Raw genomic sequence first — 19,063 nt, 5'->3', positions numbered from 1 at the left:
CCAGGACTAGAGGCTCACTGTTGGTCTTCCTAGCTCAGGTAAGCCCACCCGGTGTGGGTGCCACAGATATTTAGCTTCTTCCTCTGAATACTCATATAGGTGAGAACCTGCAGACATGGAGTCACATATAAGCTCCATATGTGTCCAGCTGTGACTGATTTAACCTGCATTTTCTTCTACTACTTCTGTACATCCTGGACGTCACATTCCTTCATCAAGCTTGAGTCACCAACTGTTCAGTTTCAGAGCTTTCATACATGGGTAGACCAGCTTGATTTTCCCTGAAAATAAATATTTTTTGTAATGTTTTTAAAGCACTTGAATATAACGGAATCTGACAACTGGATGATTACAAAAACACATTATATTCTGCACGAAATTATCTTCTAAAAGCTGTTAAGGTCATTCTGCTGATGTGATGTGGTGATTTATGGTAAAAGCAGGATGTTTCATTGCAAAATTATACAACATTAAAAAGTTCACAGTGTATAAGTGGGAGAAAATAGATCCATCCTAAAAATGCTTTGTATTGTCTCAATTGGTAATAAATAACAAAGTTGAATTGACTGTCAAGGTTACTAAAACATAAAAACAGTATATCTGAGGTCCAGAAACACCATCTTAATAGTTCTCACCCCTCTGAAGTTGCTGGTGGCCTGAAAGTAGATGAGGTAGTTCTTGGTGGGGTCTAGTGGGCTGTTCCAGTAGCCATTGTAGGTGTGATTGTCACCCACAGTGAAGGGAGTGGCCTCGGGTAGGCTACTGGGAGCCAGCTCAGCTGTGTAGTAATGTGGAGCCCCTTTAGCCTGAGCCTCACTGTGGGAGTTTGGAGTGGGGAAACAGTCCACTGTGCCCAGCTCCCTCCTCCTCACCTGACGAGAACCATCCTCTTCTACCACCACCACCTGGTAGGCACTGGAGGAGGACAGTGTGAGGTTTAGTATTCTAAAACAGTTGTAGAAGATTACAGAAGAAAGTGAGTAACAGGTTAATGTGTACCTTTGATTTCTCATCCAAATAAGTTAGCCAAACTTATTTTGCTAACCTGACTATGTGTATTTCTAAATCCATCTTTGTTAACAGTGTCACTACATTTCTAAAACTTCAGTAAGTATTAAATAATGACGGCCAAAACCATGAAACTAAGAGCCAAGTTACATAAAAGCATAATTTCCCATAAAGATAGGATTTCGGGGCTTGTAATGGTGCCCATTGTTGTGAAAAACAAACATATGTTTTGTATTCAAGAAAGAAAATATAATTATGATTTTTTTAGAAGAAACTAGAAGCTAAAGGGAAAAATGTAAAAGTAAATATATAATATATAAAAGTAATATATATATATATATATATATATATATATATATATATACACATATATATATAAAACTCCCAGGCCTCTGGTAGAGGACCCGACATTGAGGAAGACACACACACACCACCCATAGGGGTGAGACGGGAATTTTTTTTAATATATTATATATACTATATAAATTGTGTAAATATTCTACTTGTCATTTTAATAGTGCTAGTTTTTGTTTGTTTTTGAGAAAACCTCACTGTATTTGACCAAACCAGATTTAGTCTGTCATGAAGGAATCAATGTTTTTTTTCCAGTATGTCTCAAAATCTGGTGCTTCCTTTTCTCTCAAACGCTGATTCTTGGCTCAAAGTGGAGCGTGGTACTAATTACCACGTTACAGCCAGCATATGATTGACTAATGTGGTGAGTCACTTTTCAGGACAAAATTAGTGATAATGGTCAACTATTTATTTTGGGGTTGTTAGTGTTTCAATAAAGCTCAGTCAAGACTTAAAAAATATGAATGATTTCACACACTCTGTATAAAGGTTTTATAGAGAACCTTTCTGGTTCTTCACACACTGTACTTAATATGGTTTCTGTTGTGATTTAAACCTAAAGCACTATTTTCTGGTTCCCTACAGAGCTCTTTTTGATGGCAAATATAAATACCACAGTGCTGAGGCGCACTGAATGAGTGGTGGTTTATGAGTGAGGTATATAATTGTTGCACCTGACAGGAGCCCCTCTCCCCAGCGCGGGGCGCAGCAGCACAGTGATGGTGCTCTCTGACTCACTCAGTGGAGAGGGGATGTCTTCATAGTCAAACACTGGGGCTGAGAACATAATTGGAGAAGGAAAAACAAGACAGTTTCAAAATAAGTGAAATACAGTGAAATATGTAAATTTACTAGGGAAATATCAAATCTTTTTTTGTTTAGATTTGAGTTTAAAAGCTGCACTCCTGTTTTGATATTTTAGTAATTTTTCCACTCCTAAATGAAAAGAGACAGTGTGTTATTTCATTACCTACACATGTCCCTTTTACACTGTAGTGTGTGCAGACCTCCCACACAGTGCCATTGACTGATGATGATTAAAAACAGCAGCCAACTACAGAAAACAAGAGGCCCTTAAAATATAATTAGGACAGATCGCAAAGCTGCACAACCTCATCAAAGCTCTAGGGACAATGAGGTTGAGTGTCCCCATCTATGTTTACTACTGGGAGTGAATTAACTGCAGCACGTAGTGAAATACATGGCTATCATGGTATAACAGACAAGTTGTAACAAAAAGGCTCCAGAATAGAAGTGGATATGTTTCTCCTTCTGAGGCAGGACGCTAATGCTTGTTGTAAAACTCTCTTGTGTAAGATGTCATCCAAAAAACATGTACTAGCGCTTACACAGAGATGAGGCCTGCATTATACAAAGCAGTGTCAAGGAGTGCTTCAGCCAGTGCTTTTTAGGTGGTTAAATATGGCATCAATTATGAAAAGACAGATAGTGCAACGTTACATTTTCATGTATGCAACCAAATCAGTTCCCACTGGGCTGTTCTGGCAGCACAGCCAGGAGAGAGCATGCGATGCTGTAGGTAGGATTTTTTACCTAGACAGCAGTGAGCCCACATAGAAAACCCTGTAAACTAGATGGAACTGCTACAGATAATAGGTTCCATTATCTATATGTGAGGTTATAACACATAACAAACTCGAGTTTATTTTTTCTTCCAACATATATACCATTTAGATCATTTTCAAATATTTACCTTCACTAGTATCTGTATAGCCCTGTACAGCCACTACTGTGAGCAGTTACAGCTCAAGTGTCTTAAATACACAACAACAATAGCTGCTGTGGGAGGAAGGTGTTATAAATAAATAACACAAAGGGTGCACAATGTAATTAGCTCACACATGGACAATTTAAAGTCACTTAATCTGCAGAGTACATGGGGAGAACTCAGTTTTGTTTTGTTTTTTCCTGTCCTGTCCAGCTGCTTGGCATACAGGAGTGAGGATCTGGATGCCTTGTTGAGCCAACAGAGCTGTTTTTCTAAGAGGTGTTGAACCAACTCCTCTGTTTCAATAGATTATGTTTATTTAGATGATGTAGCCAGCTACAGGACAGGTCAGGGGGTGGGGGGGGCAGAAGGGATAGAGATAGAGAGTAGATAGAGAAGAGAGAAAAAGACTTGCTTATACTATGTCAGCAATATAATGTGAAACATTACTATTGTCAGTGATAACAGTGTAATTCAATATTGTTAATAATAAAAGTAATAACAATAATAATGACTATAATAATAACTATATAGTGTATATAGTGTGAAATACAATTTACAGCATCAGAAATGATACACAGAGATGACAACTACCACAAAATATGTGTATGTAAATGTGTGCATGAGTATGTGTGTGTGTGTGTGTGTGTGTGAGTTTATCGAATGCCATACACAGTAAGAGCAGGAGGCCACCATGCTGCCACCCTGGCCCCAGCTGCAAACAGCTGAGTTAGTAGTAGGCACTGTCAAAAAACTTGTGCTAGTTTATCACCCACAGTTGCTTTGCTTTTGGCCATAGACTAGTGGTTGTATTTAGATGGATGTCTGCCTGTCAAACATTTATCTTTCCTGAATTAACACAACTCACAATTCACCAATAATAAAGCAAACACTGTTGACAAAAATTATAAGTCAGAACAGTTAACTTGACAGAATAACATAAGTTGCTTATGCATTTGAGCAACACATCATGTTTCAAGCCCAGCACTCTTTCTCAGACAACATCTGATGCATCTCCAAAAACAAAGGAAAAAGGAGGAAGTGGTGTCAGATGGCTTGTTTGGGGAAACCTTTTCACTGTTTATGTAAATCCAAACCAGCACACACTCTGCTTAGTCCCTTTATATTAAATGGGAAAACATCACAATAGCCTGCGATGATTCATCAGAGTAAACAGAATTAGTGAAAGAGCCTGCAGCTGCCCATTTGTAGAACAGGGCTTTCCACATCCCCCACAGATACATTTTCTAAACTGATCTTAAGATACCTACTGGCAACCTTGCACTTACAGACGCTGTTTCTCTTATTTCTGAGCTGTCGCCTTTGAATGGTGAACACAGACTCACTTTGCAATGATATTAGCTGAACAGAGCTGTTCTCATGTAAATCATTCATGCTGAACATTTGTAGCTCACTATAATTGAGGTCTGAATGAAACAGGCAATGTGATAGCAACATCTGAGAGCTACTTGCCCTAGGAAAATTAAGGTAATTTGTATACCCTAGAAAAAACATGTAATCAGTGGTTCTTCAAAATAGTGTACAATTACTTAAAATAGATTTGAAAATTCAGGAGGTTGATGATCGCCATTTAAATCCTGGTTTTGTAGCCCTGCACCCTGTGTAGAGCCCAACAGAAAACTGCCCAAACACACTACAGAGGAAAGTTGAGGAATGCCCAACTTTAAAAGACACTCCAACAGCTTAACTCAGATACGCAGTGTTAGGGATCCAGGTAATCAGCAGTGGGTAGACCAGCAATAGGTGAAAAACAAGCAGGACAGTGGACCTCAAGGACTAGATTTAGACTCCCCTGCCATACATTGACCTTATGCTACTCAAACCCCATTATACTGTACACTCACGCACAGACAGTGCAAAAGATCCAGCCACAACAGCTACAGTAGTCAGCACTCACCAGAGATGTTGGTGGTGATCTCAGTGAGTGCCGTCTGGCCAAACCCCTTGGCAGTTCGGGCACGGACTGACACCAGGTAGGTGGTTCCAGGATGCAGGCCAGAGAACATGTGGTAGGTCTCATTTCTCAGTTTTGACACTGTACGTCGAGGACCCGGCACATTAATGCCAGGGTCTGATGACTCAATACTCTGGTAGCTGATCTGAAACAGACAAAAAATGCAACCCTGTATAAGAATGCAACCCTGTAATACTTCAAGCTAAACACTAACATTGGCATGCTAAGACTATGTCTGGACTAAAAAAGTGGACTGACCAACTCAAAGCCTGACAAAGCAAAAGAAATATGTCCTATTACTAGATTCTGGATTTTTGTTTTTCTCTCAGCATATGTTCAAAATAGGCCATTACAGCAGATACAGTAACTGTGATATGCATGTAGATTATTATTCACACTACCTGAAAGATTTAAATTAGATGGTATTTTATTTAAAGACTCATGAGAAACATCTCTCAATTATTCTTAGGACTACTGCTAAAAGATGTCGTCTCTCTGCACTCGTCTGCAAATCCTATGCTGCAGTTAGCTACTGAGAGTCAGACTCAGCTAGAATCTGCATCATATTCTGCTCCCACAGCACTGTTGACCTGATTTTACATGGTGTCATGAGTTAGTTGATGAAATAAAAGCTAAGGGAAAAAAACAGGTGCTGAAGAGGAAAATCATCAGTGAAGACCAGAATGATGTAGTTTTTGTTGCTATTGGTAAATGTGTTTAAGTCTTTACATCAAGATTCATAAAACTATGGGATTCAAGCAGGGTGGTTTTAACATTGACAATTTTTCATTTTGGTGCCCCGCCCTCAGACATTTAAAGTTAACACTTTAGTTTCAGGGTTCACTTGGAGAGGTTCCAGTCCCCAGTAACCCCAAAACTATGGAGGACTGCAGGATATAACTGAAGAGAGACCCTCTTGAGCATTTTTATTTCCACTTTTTTATTATTTTATTTATTTTTCAACAGTGTTAATTTTTCCTCTCCCTCTCCTCATAGGTTTTCATAGGTCCGTGATTGTCAACTTCATCTCAAGTTTACAACGTCCCCCCTTTATAAGTATTGTGCATTAAGAACATGGTAAGATAACATCAGTGTGGCTAATTTTATCAAATGTGTTTAGCTTATCACATATTCTGTACATCATATTGGGATGGTGATTGACACAGCACTCACACAAAGAAATTAACTGTTTCACTATATTAGTCTTGACATATAATGTTGCTGTGTTCAGACAGAATGCAAAGCATATTGAGGTGAAACTTAAACTCCTATTGGGCTCATGCAAATCCACATGCTGGTCCGCATGCTGTATTGCTGTCCTCGGTGCAGCAATACTCATGCAGGTTTTAGGCTTTTTTCTCAAGGGTTAGGATTCTTTGGACTGGTATAAAATTTCCGAACCTTATAATGTCAGTATGTTTAGGTGTATGAACTCTTTGTTACAAAGTAAGTAAATTTTGCTATGCTATTGGGCTTCTTTTTTAAAGATCATGAGGCTTTGTGCTTTCAGATGTAGTATCATTTGTTAAGGTTCTTTGAGGTTCAGTTTGGTGTTGTCCTATTATATGCTAACAAACCGCTTGATAATAAACAAATATTAGTCAAATTCATTCATTTTCTATACCCGCTTATTCCTTAACCACGGTCCCAGGGATCAGCTGGAGCCTATCCCAGCTCTCTTTGGGTGAAAGGCAGGGGTACACCCTGGACAGGTCCCCAGTCCATCACAGGGCCACATAGAGACAAACAACCTCACACACTCACACTCACTCCTATGGGCAATTTAGAGTCGCCAATCAACCTGACATACATGTTTTTGGACTGTGGGAGGAAACCAGAGGAAACCACACAAGCACAGGGAGAACATACAAACTCCACACAGAAAAGCCCCTGATGGGTTTCAAACCAGGAACCTTCTTGCTGTGAGGCAACAGTGCTAACCACTAAGCCACCGTGCTGCCCTATTAGTCAAATCTTGTTCTAAATTTTTTATAATCGCAAACACTGATATTGTAATTGATCTCAAAAGTCTTTTATTGTTCATGCTTTATTGTACATCCAGAGCAGCACTTGGGGGTCTGAGGTGTCTCTATATTGTCAAAGTTTACAGTACTACTCAGTTTTCTGTCCAGTTCCTCTCTAAGCTTCTGCTTATGAATAAAAACTGGTTTCTCTCCCCATTAGGTAACCATGTGTAAAACCAGAGTAGGTCTTCACTTCCACTTCTACTTACAGAAAAATGCTCCAAAGCCCATGCTACAAAGGTCTATGGTTGATATGGGGCCATCAATAATTAATTAGAAACATTTAAAGTTGCCCCCTTGTGGAGGCATCTCTTAGGCAAATAAGTAATTAGAATGGTTGTCCCCCATGTAATTACAGCCTGCAGCCAGTGCCTCAGCTTCATTACCATATGAACATGTACAGTATGAACTGTGAAAAGTGGGTCCTCCCCACTCTAGTGGCTCAGCCTCATGTGTAAGGCTTATGGGCAAGAACTGGGAAAAGTAAGGCTGAGGGAAATCAAACCATGCATTTTCTGAATTTAAGTCATTATATTCAAGAGAAGTGAATAATATAGTTATTGACAAGGGAAAAATAGCATCCCACACCTGGAAAGGATGATTGTGTGATGTGAAAGCAGCTGTATTATTGTATAGATTTTTGCAAGGCTAAGAGAATATCCTACCTCATACTGTGTAATGAGACCATTGGGCTCTACAGGCTCCTCCCACTTGAGGAAAATCATATCATCAAGAGGGGTAAAGGTCAGGGACTCTGGAGCGATGCCACCAGGAACTACAGAAGGAGAGAAAAAAACAACCTTCTAGGAAACAAACACTCTGCAAGTTAATGGACTCTTGTACAGGCATGCCAGTGGGTAAAAACACCTTTGACAAAGCGAAAAGGCACAGGGCCAGAGAGGGATGGAGGACGACAAAAAATGAGCAAGCACAGAGACGGAGCAGAAGAAAGGTGACGAAAGGAAACTGTGGACTGGGTTGCTCCCAGCCCTCAGGATGAATTGAGATTCTGGCTTCTACTGTCTGATAACAGAGCACCATGTCTTGGAGGATGACAGTCAATTTTTCTTCTTTAGCACCTCACTGACAGAGAAACAGCAACGTAATCCAACCTGTGAACTGCCTGAGTACCTCTTTGCATTTTTGGCTTAATGAGATGCATCTTCTTAAAGGGGTACAACTAGATTCTGGGTGTTTAAAGTGCAAGACAGTTTTGTAAATTCTAAAAAGAAATAATCACCCAGTCCCCAGTGAATTGATGGCTCTAGTGCTCTGTGTTAACACTTGGCGATAACAGAATTCTAGGATTAACATGTCACAAAATGAGAATTAAAGGAGATCTTCATCTGAGCATCTTAAGGAATATGTAACTATGTCTATCAGTTTTGTGGAGGGAAGTAAAAAAGTGTTAAAGAATAATGCACTGAACAAACTGTTGTGTCCTGTATGTACAACACATTTGCAGTTTTCCTTAAATACTGCGCAAAATAATGGAATCAGAAAGATTTTAGTGTTCCTAGTAGATGTGTCATGTCCAGCCAAAAAATCCTTTCGTCAAATTCAAATCCCACACAGGAATACACTTGAGATACCAGAAAAGAATTTCTCATTGTGCTGGAAAACACAACTACTTTTAAATATCACATGGCTGTATTATAACAGTACTTCACCTATTTAGAATTACACATATACTGTAATAATGACACTGGGGACAGTTCATAACAAAAACAAAGTCAATGCAGCAAAACCAGCAAAGACATCACATGTCCAAATCCTGCTTCTGCATCACAAACAAGTCAACCTGACCACTGAAAGTGAGAACTGGGTGACCTGTGCTAAGAGTAATAGTTGTAGTCTTGAGCTACACACCTCCAGCTGAGGAACAGCCTACCGAACTCTGGTAAGCTGTCATCAACTCCATCCTCCTAGACTTTTTTTTATTTTGTTATTTATAGTTTTCAGTCTCTAATAATGCCGATTCAAGTGACATTTTGCAGCTTTCACACAACTCCCTCTGGAGCGACAAAAAACACTTTATACAACCTTTTTCTCATATCCAGTAGTACTCCCTACGACCTGTAAAAAGAGTTTGTGGTGTAAAATCAGTGGAGTTCTCCTGGAGTCTGTTATGGGACCCTAAAGTATAAGTGTGGTATCTGGCCCAGGTTAATTCTTGTGTGACATGCCAATTGCTTTTCTTTGTTGCTTTCCACTGTTTTCTCCTCCCAATAAATTGGGCTAATGTGGGTTTCATTATACCCTGTATGAATTTCTAACTGCCTGCTGCACTCTCTGACTTTTCAGTGACACTATTGTGTCCAAAGAATTCACCTACTACCCTCTTATCCCAAAATAGTTCTCTAGCTCTTTCACATTGTTCCAATTTGTAATATTTTTGGCATGTTAATTCTTATTTCGATATTTGTGTTGTATTGTAAAATAGTCATTTCCATTCCAAAATGTGGTCAAATTAGCTTCACTACAACTATACATAAAAAAATAACAACAACAATAATAATAGTAATATATATATATTACACAGAGATGTAATATGCATTATAATATGCTCAAATGCATAAGCAACTTATGTTATTCTGTCAAGTTAACTGTTTTGACTTATAATTTTTGTCAACAGTGTTTGCTTTATATATATATATATATATATACATATATATATATATGGAAACAACCCTGCTGTATCCATGGCCTTCCCTGATTGCCAAATCTGTTTCTTCCAAGTAGCAAAGACACAGTGTAAGCAAAGCACTTACAAGAGTGATTGATTGTTGAGCCCAATAGGAAACAGGCAGGAGGTACTGTCAGTAGCTACGGCTCAATTACTGTAGTTGTGAGGGTGATGGCAGCTCTCCTTGTGACAGGAGGATCGTGAACTGTCAGGCTGTCAGATCAGCATTCAGTGGCTCAAAAGAAAAACTTTCCACTGGTGCCAACGTTCAAAATATCCAGTAAACTGGGAAAAAGAACAATCATGGTGTGTTTCTGTGTCATAAGTTTTAACTTTCTAACCTATCAGATCTAAAGAACAAAATTACAGTACTGTGCTGCATTGTGTATATGACCGCATTTATCTAATGTATTTCTTCTTTCTTCAGAGACAGCTATGTGTAGGCGTAGGTAATTACAGTGGGTACGGAAAGTATTCAGACCCCTTTAAATTTTTCACTCTTTGTGTCATTGCAGCCATTTGCCAAAATCAAAAAAGTTCATTTTATTTCTCATTAATGTACACTCAGCACCCCATCTTGACAGAAAAAACCAGAAATGTAGAAATTTTTGTAAATTTATTAAAAAAGAAAAACTGAAATATCACATGGTCATAAGTATTCAGACCCTGTGCTCAGTATTGAGTAGAAGCACCCTTTTGAGCTAGTACAGCCATGAGTCTTCTTGGGAATGATGCAACAAGTTTTTCACACCTGGATTTGGGGATCCTCTGCCATTCTTCCTTGCAGATCCTCTCCAGTTCTGTCAGGTTGGATGGTGAACGTTGGTGGACAGCCATTTTCAGGTCTCTCCAGAGATGCTCAATTGGGTTTAGGTCAGGGCTCTGGCTGGGCCAGTCAAGAACGGTCACAGAGTTGTTCCGAAGCCACTCCTTTGTTATTTTAGCTGTGTGCTTAGGGTCATTGTCCTGTTGAAAGGTGAACCTTCAGCCCAGTCTGAGGTCCTGAGCACTCTGGAAGAGGTTTTCTTCCAGGATATCTCTGTACTTGGCCGCATTCATCTTTCCTTCAATTGCAACCAGTCGTCCTGTCCCTGCAGCTGAAAAACACCCCCACAACATGATGCTCCCACCACCATGTTTCACTGTAGGGATTGTATTGGGCAGGTGATGAGCAGTGGCTGGTTTTCTCCACACATACCGCTTAGAATTAACGCCAAAAAGTTCAATCTTGGTCTCATCAGACCAGAGAATCTTATTTCTCATAGTCTGGGAGTCCTTCATGTGTTTTTTGGCAAACTCCATGCGGGCTTTCATGTGTCTTGCACTGAGGAGAGGCTTCCGTCGGGCCACTCTGCCATAAAGCCACGACTGGGGGAGGGCTGCAGTGATAGTTGACTTTGTGGAACTTTCTTCCACCTCCCTACTGCATCTCTGGAGCTCAGCCACAGTGATCTTGGGTTCTTCTTTACCTCTCTCACCAAGGCTCTTCTCCCACGATTGCTCAATTTGGCTGGACGGCCAGGTCTAGGAAGAGTTCTGGTCGTCCCAAACTTTTTCCATTTGAGGATTATGGAGGCCACTGTGCTCTTAGGAACCTTGAGTGCTGCAGAAATTCTTTTGTAACCTTGGCCAGATCTGTGCCTTGCCACAATTCTGTCTCTGAGCTCCTTGGGCAGTTCCTTCGACCTCATGATTCTCATTTGCTCTGACATGCACTGTGAGCTGTAAGGTCTTATATAGACAGGTGTGTGCCTTTCCTAATCAAGTCCAATCAGTTTAATTAAACACAGCTGGACTCCAATGAAGGAGCAGAACCATCTCAAGGAGGATCAGAAGAAATGGACAGCATGTGAGTTAAATATGAGTGTCACTGCAAAGGGTCTGAATACTTATGACCATGTGATATTTCAGTTTTTCTTTTTTAATAAATTTGCAAAAATTTCTACATTTCTGTTTTTTTCTGTCAAGATGGGGTGCTGAGTGTACATTAATGAGAAATAAAATGAACTTTTTTGATTTTGGCAAATGGCTGCAATGACACAAAGAGTGAAAAATGTAAAGGGGTCTGAATACTTTCTGTACCCACTGTAGGTGCGCTGTCTGTTATCTTTCCATGTCTCATTCACTGCCCATTATTTTCAAGTGTTTCTGTAAAATTTAATATAAAACAATATTGCCATATGCTAAAATGTTTTCTGAATATGTATTAATAAAATCCTGCCAATTTCATACCCATCATCCCTTTGCACTCTCTCCAATAGGTAAAGAGTATCCCTGAGTGACATTCAGTTATATTGAAAAGTCTTGCTTATTCCACATAACTGTAGGTGCTGACCTCCTGCACTTCCACACTCTGGGAATTTGCATTAGAATGTACCTAACCAGTGTATGTACACAGGAAAATATTAATAGAAAGATAAGCAAAATAATTTTTCCATGTTGCTACCAGCCATGACCCAAGCTGATTAATGTTCCTCTGGCCTCCATTTAAAAGGCTGATCTTCCATTTAGTTACGCTGATCCAGCTTATTTTGTGAGTCAATATTTGTGTTTTTCCGCTGGTACTGGATGACTAAAGGCATGGATTTGTGTAAGCAGTGCACAATAATTATCTCTGCATGAAGGAGCATGCACAAACACAGAAATTCAAGAAGTTCTGAAGCCTGAGCTCAGTAGCTATGACAAAACCCTTCAATGCACACATAAAAACATCCCTGTTCTCTGTAATGATGCTGCAGCTGCACAGAGATAAAAAAAAAATCATGCCATATTCCAGCAGAGCCTTGTATTCTTTTGTCCTGGTGTTCACTGAGAAAAATGTAACCACCCACTCACTGTCTTCTTCAGTCTGGAAGGTGACCTCTCTGCCCTCCTTCTTGCCTTCAGGGTTGGCCAGTGCCAGCCGCACATGGACCGCGCGGAAGGGTGGCAGGTCTCTCAGTGTGAAGTGAGAAGTGTTACGATCCACCGACAGGCACTCTCTGACAGTGGCGTTGTTCCCTCCACTGCCCCCTGTTGGCATGGAGTAGCGGTAGCACAGAGACAAGGTGTAGGTGTGACAGCGAGTAAGGTTGTAGCCCAGGGGCTCCCACTGAAGAGCGAGTTGCCGTGGCTGGATCTCTGTAGCCGTCAGACCCCGCAAGGCTCGCATGGGTTCTAGGAAGGACAGAGAACAGCAATTATATCTATAAAGTGCAATCAGTGGCTATGTAACTAGGTAAATGAGCAAGAGTCGATAGACCCACACTCTGAGTTAGTTTCACTCCTGAGGTGGTTTCAAACCTAATGACTGAGGTCTAATGACTCTCACCCCATTTACATAGCTCACCTAATGAGCCTATTTGGGCTAGGGGTGGAGTGAAACCAACCTGAAAGATAAATATGAGTTTCCATACCAGCTTTCTCTTAGACTGATGAAGCTACTTGGATGAGTAGTGAAATGTTTTGACCTAAAAACTAGAAGTCCAGGTGCCATGACTCAACCTCTAGGTAGCTGTAATTGATTGTTGTAGACACTACAGCAAGCTGTAACAACCATGTTATCATGGTATCAAACTGTTACTGGGAACATGTTAGCAAGCATTAGCATTCATTTTGTGTTGCTGATGACCTCACAAACATAAGTTCAATCATTTATTCATACAGTTAGATCTGTTTAGGTCTACACTTACACCTGAGAAAGGATTTTTCTGCATGACTGTTTGGTGTTTGGATGAGAGTCTATAGTGTTTTAGTACTTTTTCATTAAAAACATCTGCCTGTGTTGAGCGCAATGATAGTTGGCTGAAAACCTTAACAAAGGGCTAAAACACTTAAATATATGGTTTCAGGATTGGACCATATAATCATCAACATACACTTAAAAACCTGTCAGCATGTCCTGGACTAAGAGCTTTTGTTTTAAGGTTTAACAGCAGGTCAGTGTGACACAAAAACATACTAAGGGCTTGAGTGAAGATGGACTTAGGGTTTCATGAGGTAATGTTCCCAAGCAAAGGAAGAAGGAGCTTGAGCTCACTGACTAACGTGATATCTGCATTTATCTGCAGTACTGCACTGGTCTCTCAAGGGGAATTTAGCCATTGACTTAACGCTCCAACCAACTCCTATGGTCATGACAGAACTAATGAGTTCACAGATAGAAGTGGTCAGAACTAGTAACTTTTTTTGGTGTCTGAGGGGCAGGATCTGAAAGGATTATTGAATGTAAACACTGTTCCTTCACAGTGAATGGAATTGGCTGAGGTGCTTTGGACCTCGAATCAGAATGCTTCCCTGTGGAGGTATCCTGGTCACATCCAATTGGCAAGACACCCAAGAGCATACCAAAGCATGCTGGAGGAGTTACATATCCAGTTTATCCTGTTCTGGGATCTCCTAATAGGTCTTGATTGGGGAGAGGGATATCTGGCTACTTTGCTACCACTACCACAGAGAAAATGATAAGCTAAATAAAATGGATAGATGGAAAACCATGAGACAGTCTTCATGCATTACAACTTTTTGATTTATACTGATAAGTGTATTTTTACCTTAAAATCTCACCCAGCACAGCGTAGCTTAAAAGGGGAATACTGCAGCACCAACAGTTGCAGCTTTACAAACCCACATTTCTAGATTACAGAAGGTGACAAACTGAAAAAGGTAGCAGAAGTGAGAAATTCTATTCTCTATTCTCTTCTATTTTCCAAATGTGAATGAGTTTCAGTAGGGGGCTAGTGCATTCCATATCAATAAATTACATATGAATGGACAATTCCTAATTACTGATGTCAAGTGTCATTGCAGGTCTCTATGTTAAGAAACCTTTGCAATACATGGAAAAGCACATGGTTCCATCTGTCCTGTAGCCTGACCTGGATCAAAGTGTAAAGCTGGGACATCAGATTGAGTGCAAAGCAGCAAATCACCCTGGGACTCAACTGGGAAAGCAACACCTATAGCTCTGCTGCTAAACTAAACACAGATTAAAGCTGCAACGTAAATAATGACGTAGTGTCATGGAGGAAATGTTTCCATAATTTACACTATTGATGAAGAAACCATAGGGAAAATAATCAATTACACAGCAAATATGAAGAATTGTATCATACTCATCATGTCAATCGTGCATGACAATAACTGGCTTAGTGTTGCTTTTAATATTTTTAATAATTATCAATCCCACATTCTGATCCTGATCCAGCTCAAACCAGGCCTGCCACCAATGGATCAGCCTGAATTTTCTGTTTCTGATTCAGACACCATTACTCATCATTATAGCACTGCAGCAGGCTCTGTCCTGTCCTCTATGTCCGACAGTCCTCCACCAGTCCTGCCCCAAGATGACATTCAGCTTGATTAGCCTAATCAGAGGGATTAGCCAGAGGCAGAGCGAGTGAAGGAGGGATAGGGAGGCCGGACAAGCGATGAGCAAGGGAAGAGGAATAGATGAATTAGGGAGCATCCCCATGGGTTTGCACATTTCATCTCATCCTCTTCATCTTTAACAGCTGCCTCAGTGAGCTGCCACTGAAGCCTGTCCCTCCTGCCAGGAGGTATGTTTGAATGATGATGGACTATCAGTGCACACCCTCATACTTACCGCTGAAATCACATCGGCTTCTGACTGCTGACTCACATACTGTGAATGAGTTTCTGCAAGTATCCTAAAATTTTACCTGGAATACTTGATGTACTATATAATAGTAATAATAATAGTAAGCAATAATAGTTTGAAATGTGATTAGAGTACAACATGGAGTAAAATAAACAGGCCTAAAACTGCAACAGTTCGTATTTAAAATTATTTTAATGAAAAGTTAATACAACTGTGAGGATTTGTTTTTCTTTCCTCCTCCACATCTAATGTGAGATGCCCCCAAAGGTCAACATGATGATTGCAATACTAGAATATCTGACAGCAGTAATAGTGAAACTATACAAATAAAGCCAGATTTGAGTAAACCAGACTAACAATTAACAGTCTCTGTGAAGAATTTGAATCTATTTGATCTATGAACACTGACAGACAGAAATGCTTCCAAATGCTGCCCACCCCACTTGACCCAAGGACATTGAAGACCTAAAGGTATTTTTGACATAAAATAGTTTGTAAAACATTTTGCTTGACTATGTCAAAATGCAAAAGTGTTTATACCTGTTCCAATATGGCTACACAGAATGTTGGGGCAGACAGCCTGCTGCATCTCTTCATTCTTCAAAAGATTGTATCTGTTGTGTGACTAGTCATGTACTGTATGTTTATAGCCTCAGTAAACTGTAAAGCACACTTTCTGACAGCTACTCTCCTTGAAGGTATGCATGGTGTTGCATCCAGTTGTACAACAACAAAGTACACCCTGAAATACCCCTGTACACCTCAATTGCTGTGAAAGATGGCAGAGAGTGAAAATTTCTATTCTGGATGCAGACGTCCAAATTCTGACATTGGAAAGAAGTACTGACTTGAAAACCATTTCATTTTAAGCATACTAGGGTCTGGGTGAATGGGCTAAAATCAATATACTGTACATGTACATGCTACCAATTTGATGCCAAGGTTGCCTATTTGTAGCCACATAAAAGCATTAGGTAAAAAACAAAAAATGGCCAGGTTTGGTATCTGAATTGGCCTTCTGTGTGCCTGGGCACCCTCAACAATGTCCCCACAGGAGTGAAATCCTCTGCACCAGTAAGTATGAAATGTCACACTTAACGATTGTCCAAAGAGCAGAGTCTTTCCCTTAAAACAAATGGCTCTCTGTGACACATTAAGAAGACAAATTCATCCTACGTTTTGTGTCACCGGGCCTCTGCTGTTTGCTGCTTTCTCCCCGGGGATAAAGCTTCAGATCTGAGCAATGGGAGTTGACAGGAGGTGGGCGAGTGAAAGACACTGATGAAAGTGGATCAAAGAGTGTGACAGGTGACAGGGGCATCATGCCGTCTACTTGACAGAGCAGCGAGGTGCCTTTTTCACCCAGATGAGCAGCACTGCCACTAAAACAGATGAGCGGTAGTGTGAAGACCCTGCCCTCTGCCGATGACAAAACTTTCAACATGAGAACCTTATTACACAAGCTACAGATGGGCCCAGGTGAACCACTAACTAACAGGTGTGATGTTTCAACTATGATTCTTCTATTTATCACAGAATTCCCACAATCCTTATATACAAATGCTGATAGATAAAAGCATACCTAGATTTTTTCACCCAGATGAGCAGGGGTTGTTATTAGGTGTAAGCCCAGGATAAATAAAAAGTATCAGACACTTTCTGTGCTGCAATGACAGCAAACACCTTTGTTCTCAGTGGCTGCAGGCAAAACTACAAGTTAAGTGACGCATCAAAACAGTTTGATGCAGCTCCCAGCTGCAGCTCAGCACTCATTTGAATCTTAGAGGATCAGAGCAGGAACAGACTCGAAGACATGTTTTCTCTATCTATGAACTGCAGCAGTAACCAGATGGTCTTCTGTTTGTTGCTTTGTGCTGATGCTTTAAGTGTTCTATATGTTGTATAATAATGGTGTCACACTATCTTGTCAAAGGGCATATCTAATTATTTTGTTATAGTTCTGAAATGATGCAGCAATTTAGTGTCACTGATCTACCTTAGGCTACCTGCATGTCTTTGGACAGGTACATGGAGACATGGACATATACCCACACAACATGCAGAGTCCACACAGATAGGGCCTAAGTCAAACAGGATTCAAACATGAAACCTTACCCGGGGGCGAGACCGCTAACCACCTGCCCACCATGCATTTCTGTACATTAAATATCATTGTCTTTGATATTGTCACATCAGAAATTCTGAGAATTTCTAATGAGCATTTTCCCTCCTTTCTGACATTTATAGACTGGATAATTAGTTGATTAACTGAAAAATAATCAACTCTGTAAGTAATGAAATAATGAAAGCATTTTCAACCCTAATTAGATGTTCACATCATTTCAGTAGATTCAATTTTTTGCAATATTTCTTGAGCGGTAAAGACTAGTGCAGTAAATCTCAGTGCAGGGTGAAGCTCAAAATGGAAAAAAATGCAAATATAGGTTTACTACAGTGTTACTTAACTACAGCAACTATCCCAGGTCTATCCCAGTCTGTATTCATGAGGCCAGACCACCTCTTTCTCTGTGCCTGTATCTAAAACTACAATTTTCTTCATTGCCACATATTCTATCTAGAATTCTGGTGGATAGTTCACCTGCACATTTTGTCCTGCTGATCAGAGGAGGTCCAGGTGCTCCAGTGCCCCCCTCCCCAGGGCGGGTGAGCAGGACACTGATGCGATACTCTGTGTCTGGCTCCAGATGCCAAACCTTGTAGGTGAGCGAGCCCACACCATGAGTCTCAGTCCATGTGGACTGGCTGGCTCGGTATTGTATTTCCCGCCGAATGACTGGTCCATCCCCCACAATGGAGTTAGTGTTGAGCTGAATGATCAGGTAGGTGGGACCTGCCCGCAAAAGCTGGGGAGGTGCAATTGGTGTTGGGGGCACTGCAATAAAGAATAACATGTCACCATATATTTAAATATAAAATCCAATTAGAATAACGTTGCCACTATTTATTAGTCACATTACTTAAAAACAACAGAAAATTATAGGAAAAATATCTGTCCTTGAAAACACTTATGATAAACAGTCAAGTATTGCCCTTTCCAGCAGGAACTAAGTCATGCGAGTAAAGGAGAAGTGAAGGATTTCTGTCATGGATTTTCTCTTTTTTGTTTTACAGTTTCAATAACATTATTTCTGCTCTGCTAGAGCACCAAGTCATAAAAATCTTTTAATCACATCAGGATGATGAGACAAAGACAGACAGAGGGGGAGAGAGAGCGAGAGAGAGAGTTTGAAGGCTCCAAATTCTTCATTTTCAATGTAATGACGCAGAATAAGAGTTTATTTGCATGAATAATTGCATAACTAATTCTGTCCTCTATGCACATAAAAACAGCCTTGATGGATAATATGACCCTTATCAAAATGGTGAACATCAAATTAATTTATCACGATACTGTTTGTGAGAAAATGTGTGCAATAACTACACCTGCTTGTAGTGCATGATTTACTGATTAATGAAAAGAGACATGTATGCTTGCTTGTTTACCTTTGTTATGTTTGTTTAAGAATAATTATTATAATATAATTTGAAAAGAGACTTATTTGCTTTCCTTTAAAGAGTAACATTTCAGTGTCATGTCTCTGAATCGAGTCAAGAGCTGTAGTTAGCAGCTTAGTTTATCTAAGAGTAAAGACTGGAACCATTAGAATAGCTCCCTGGCGAGCTGTGT

At 40.2% G+C, this 19,063-nt stretch overlaps 1 protein-coding gene across 2 annotated transcripts in view; it reads right to left on the bottom strand.

Annotated features, from left to right (window-relative positions):
• The window catches only part of ptprua (protein tyrosine phosphatase receptor type Ua), a 176,233-nt gene that overhangs the window by 45,657 nt on the left and 111,513 nt on the right, over nucleotides 1-19,063 (bottom strand). For both annotated transcript variants that reach the window (XM_026300744.2, XM_026300745.2), the window contains exons 7-12: nucleotides 17,975-18,268; nucleotides 12,612-12,932; nucleotides 7,756-7,865; nucleotides 5,010-5,211; nucleotides 2,037-2,139; nucleotides 636-915 (exon numbers count right to left, since the gene is read on the bottom strand). In XM_026300744.2, the coding sequence (XP_026156529.1) occupies nucleotides 636-915; nucleotides 2,037-2,139; nucleotides 5,010-5,211; nucleotides 7,756-7,865; nucleotides 12,612-12,932; nucleotides 17,975-18,268 (1,310 nt within the window). The remainder of the gene's footprint in view (nucleotides 1-635; nucleotides 916-2,036; nucleotides 2,140-5,009; nucleotides 5,212-7,755; nucleotides 7,866-12,611; nucleotides 12,933-17,974; nucleotides 18,269-19,063) is intronic.

The sequence above is a fragment of the Mastacembelus armatus genome, chromosome 11 (genome assembly GCF_900324485.2).
Source record: "Mastacembelus armatus chromosome 11, fMasArm1.2, whole genome shotgun sequence".
In the NCBI taxonomy this organism is placed as follows: Eukaryota; Metazoa; Chordata; class Actinopteri; order Synbranchiformes; family Mastacembelidae; genus Mastacembelus; species Mastacembelus armatus.
Note: the sequence above shows the minus strand (reverse complement) of the source record. Positions and strands in the feature narration are given on the sequence as shown.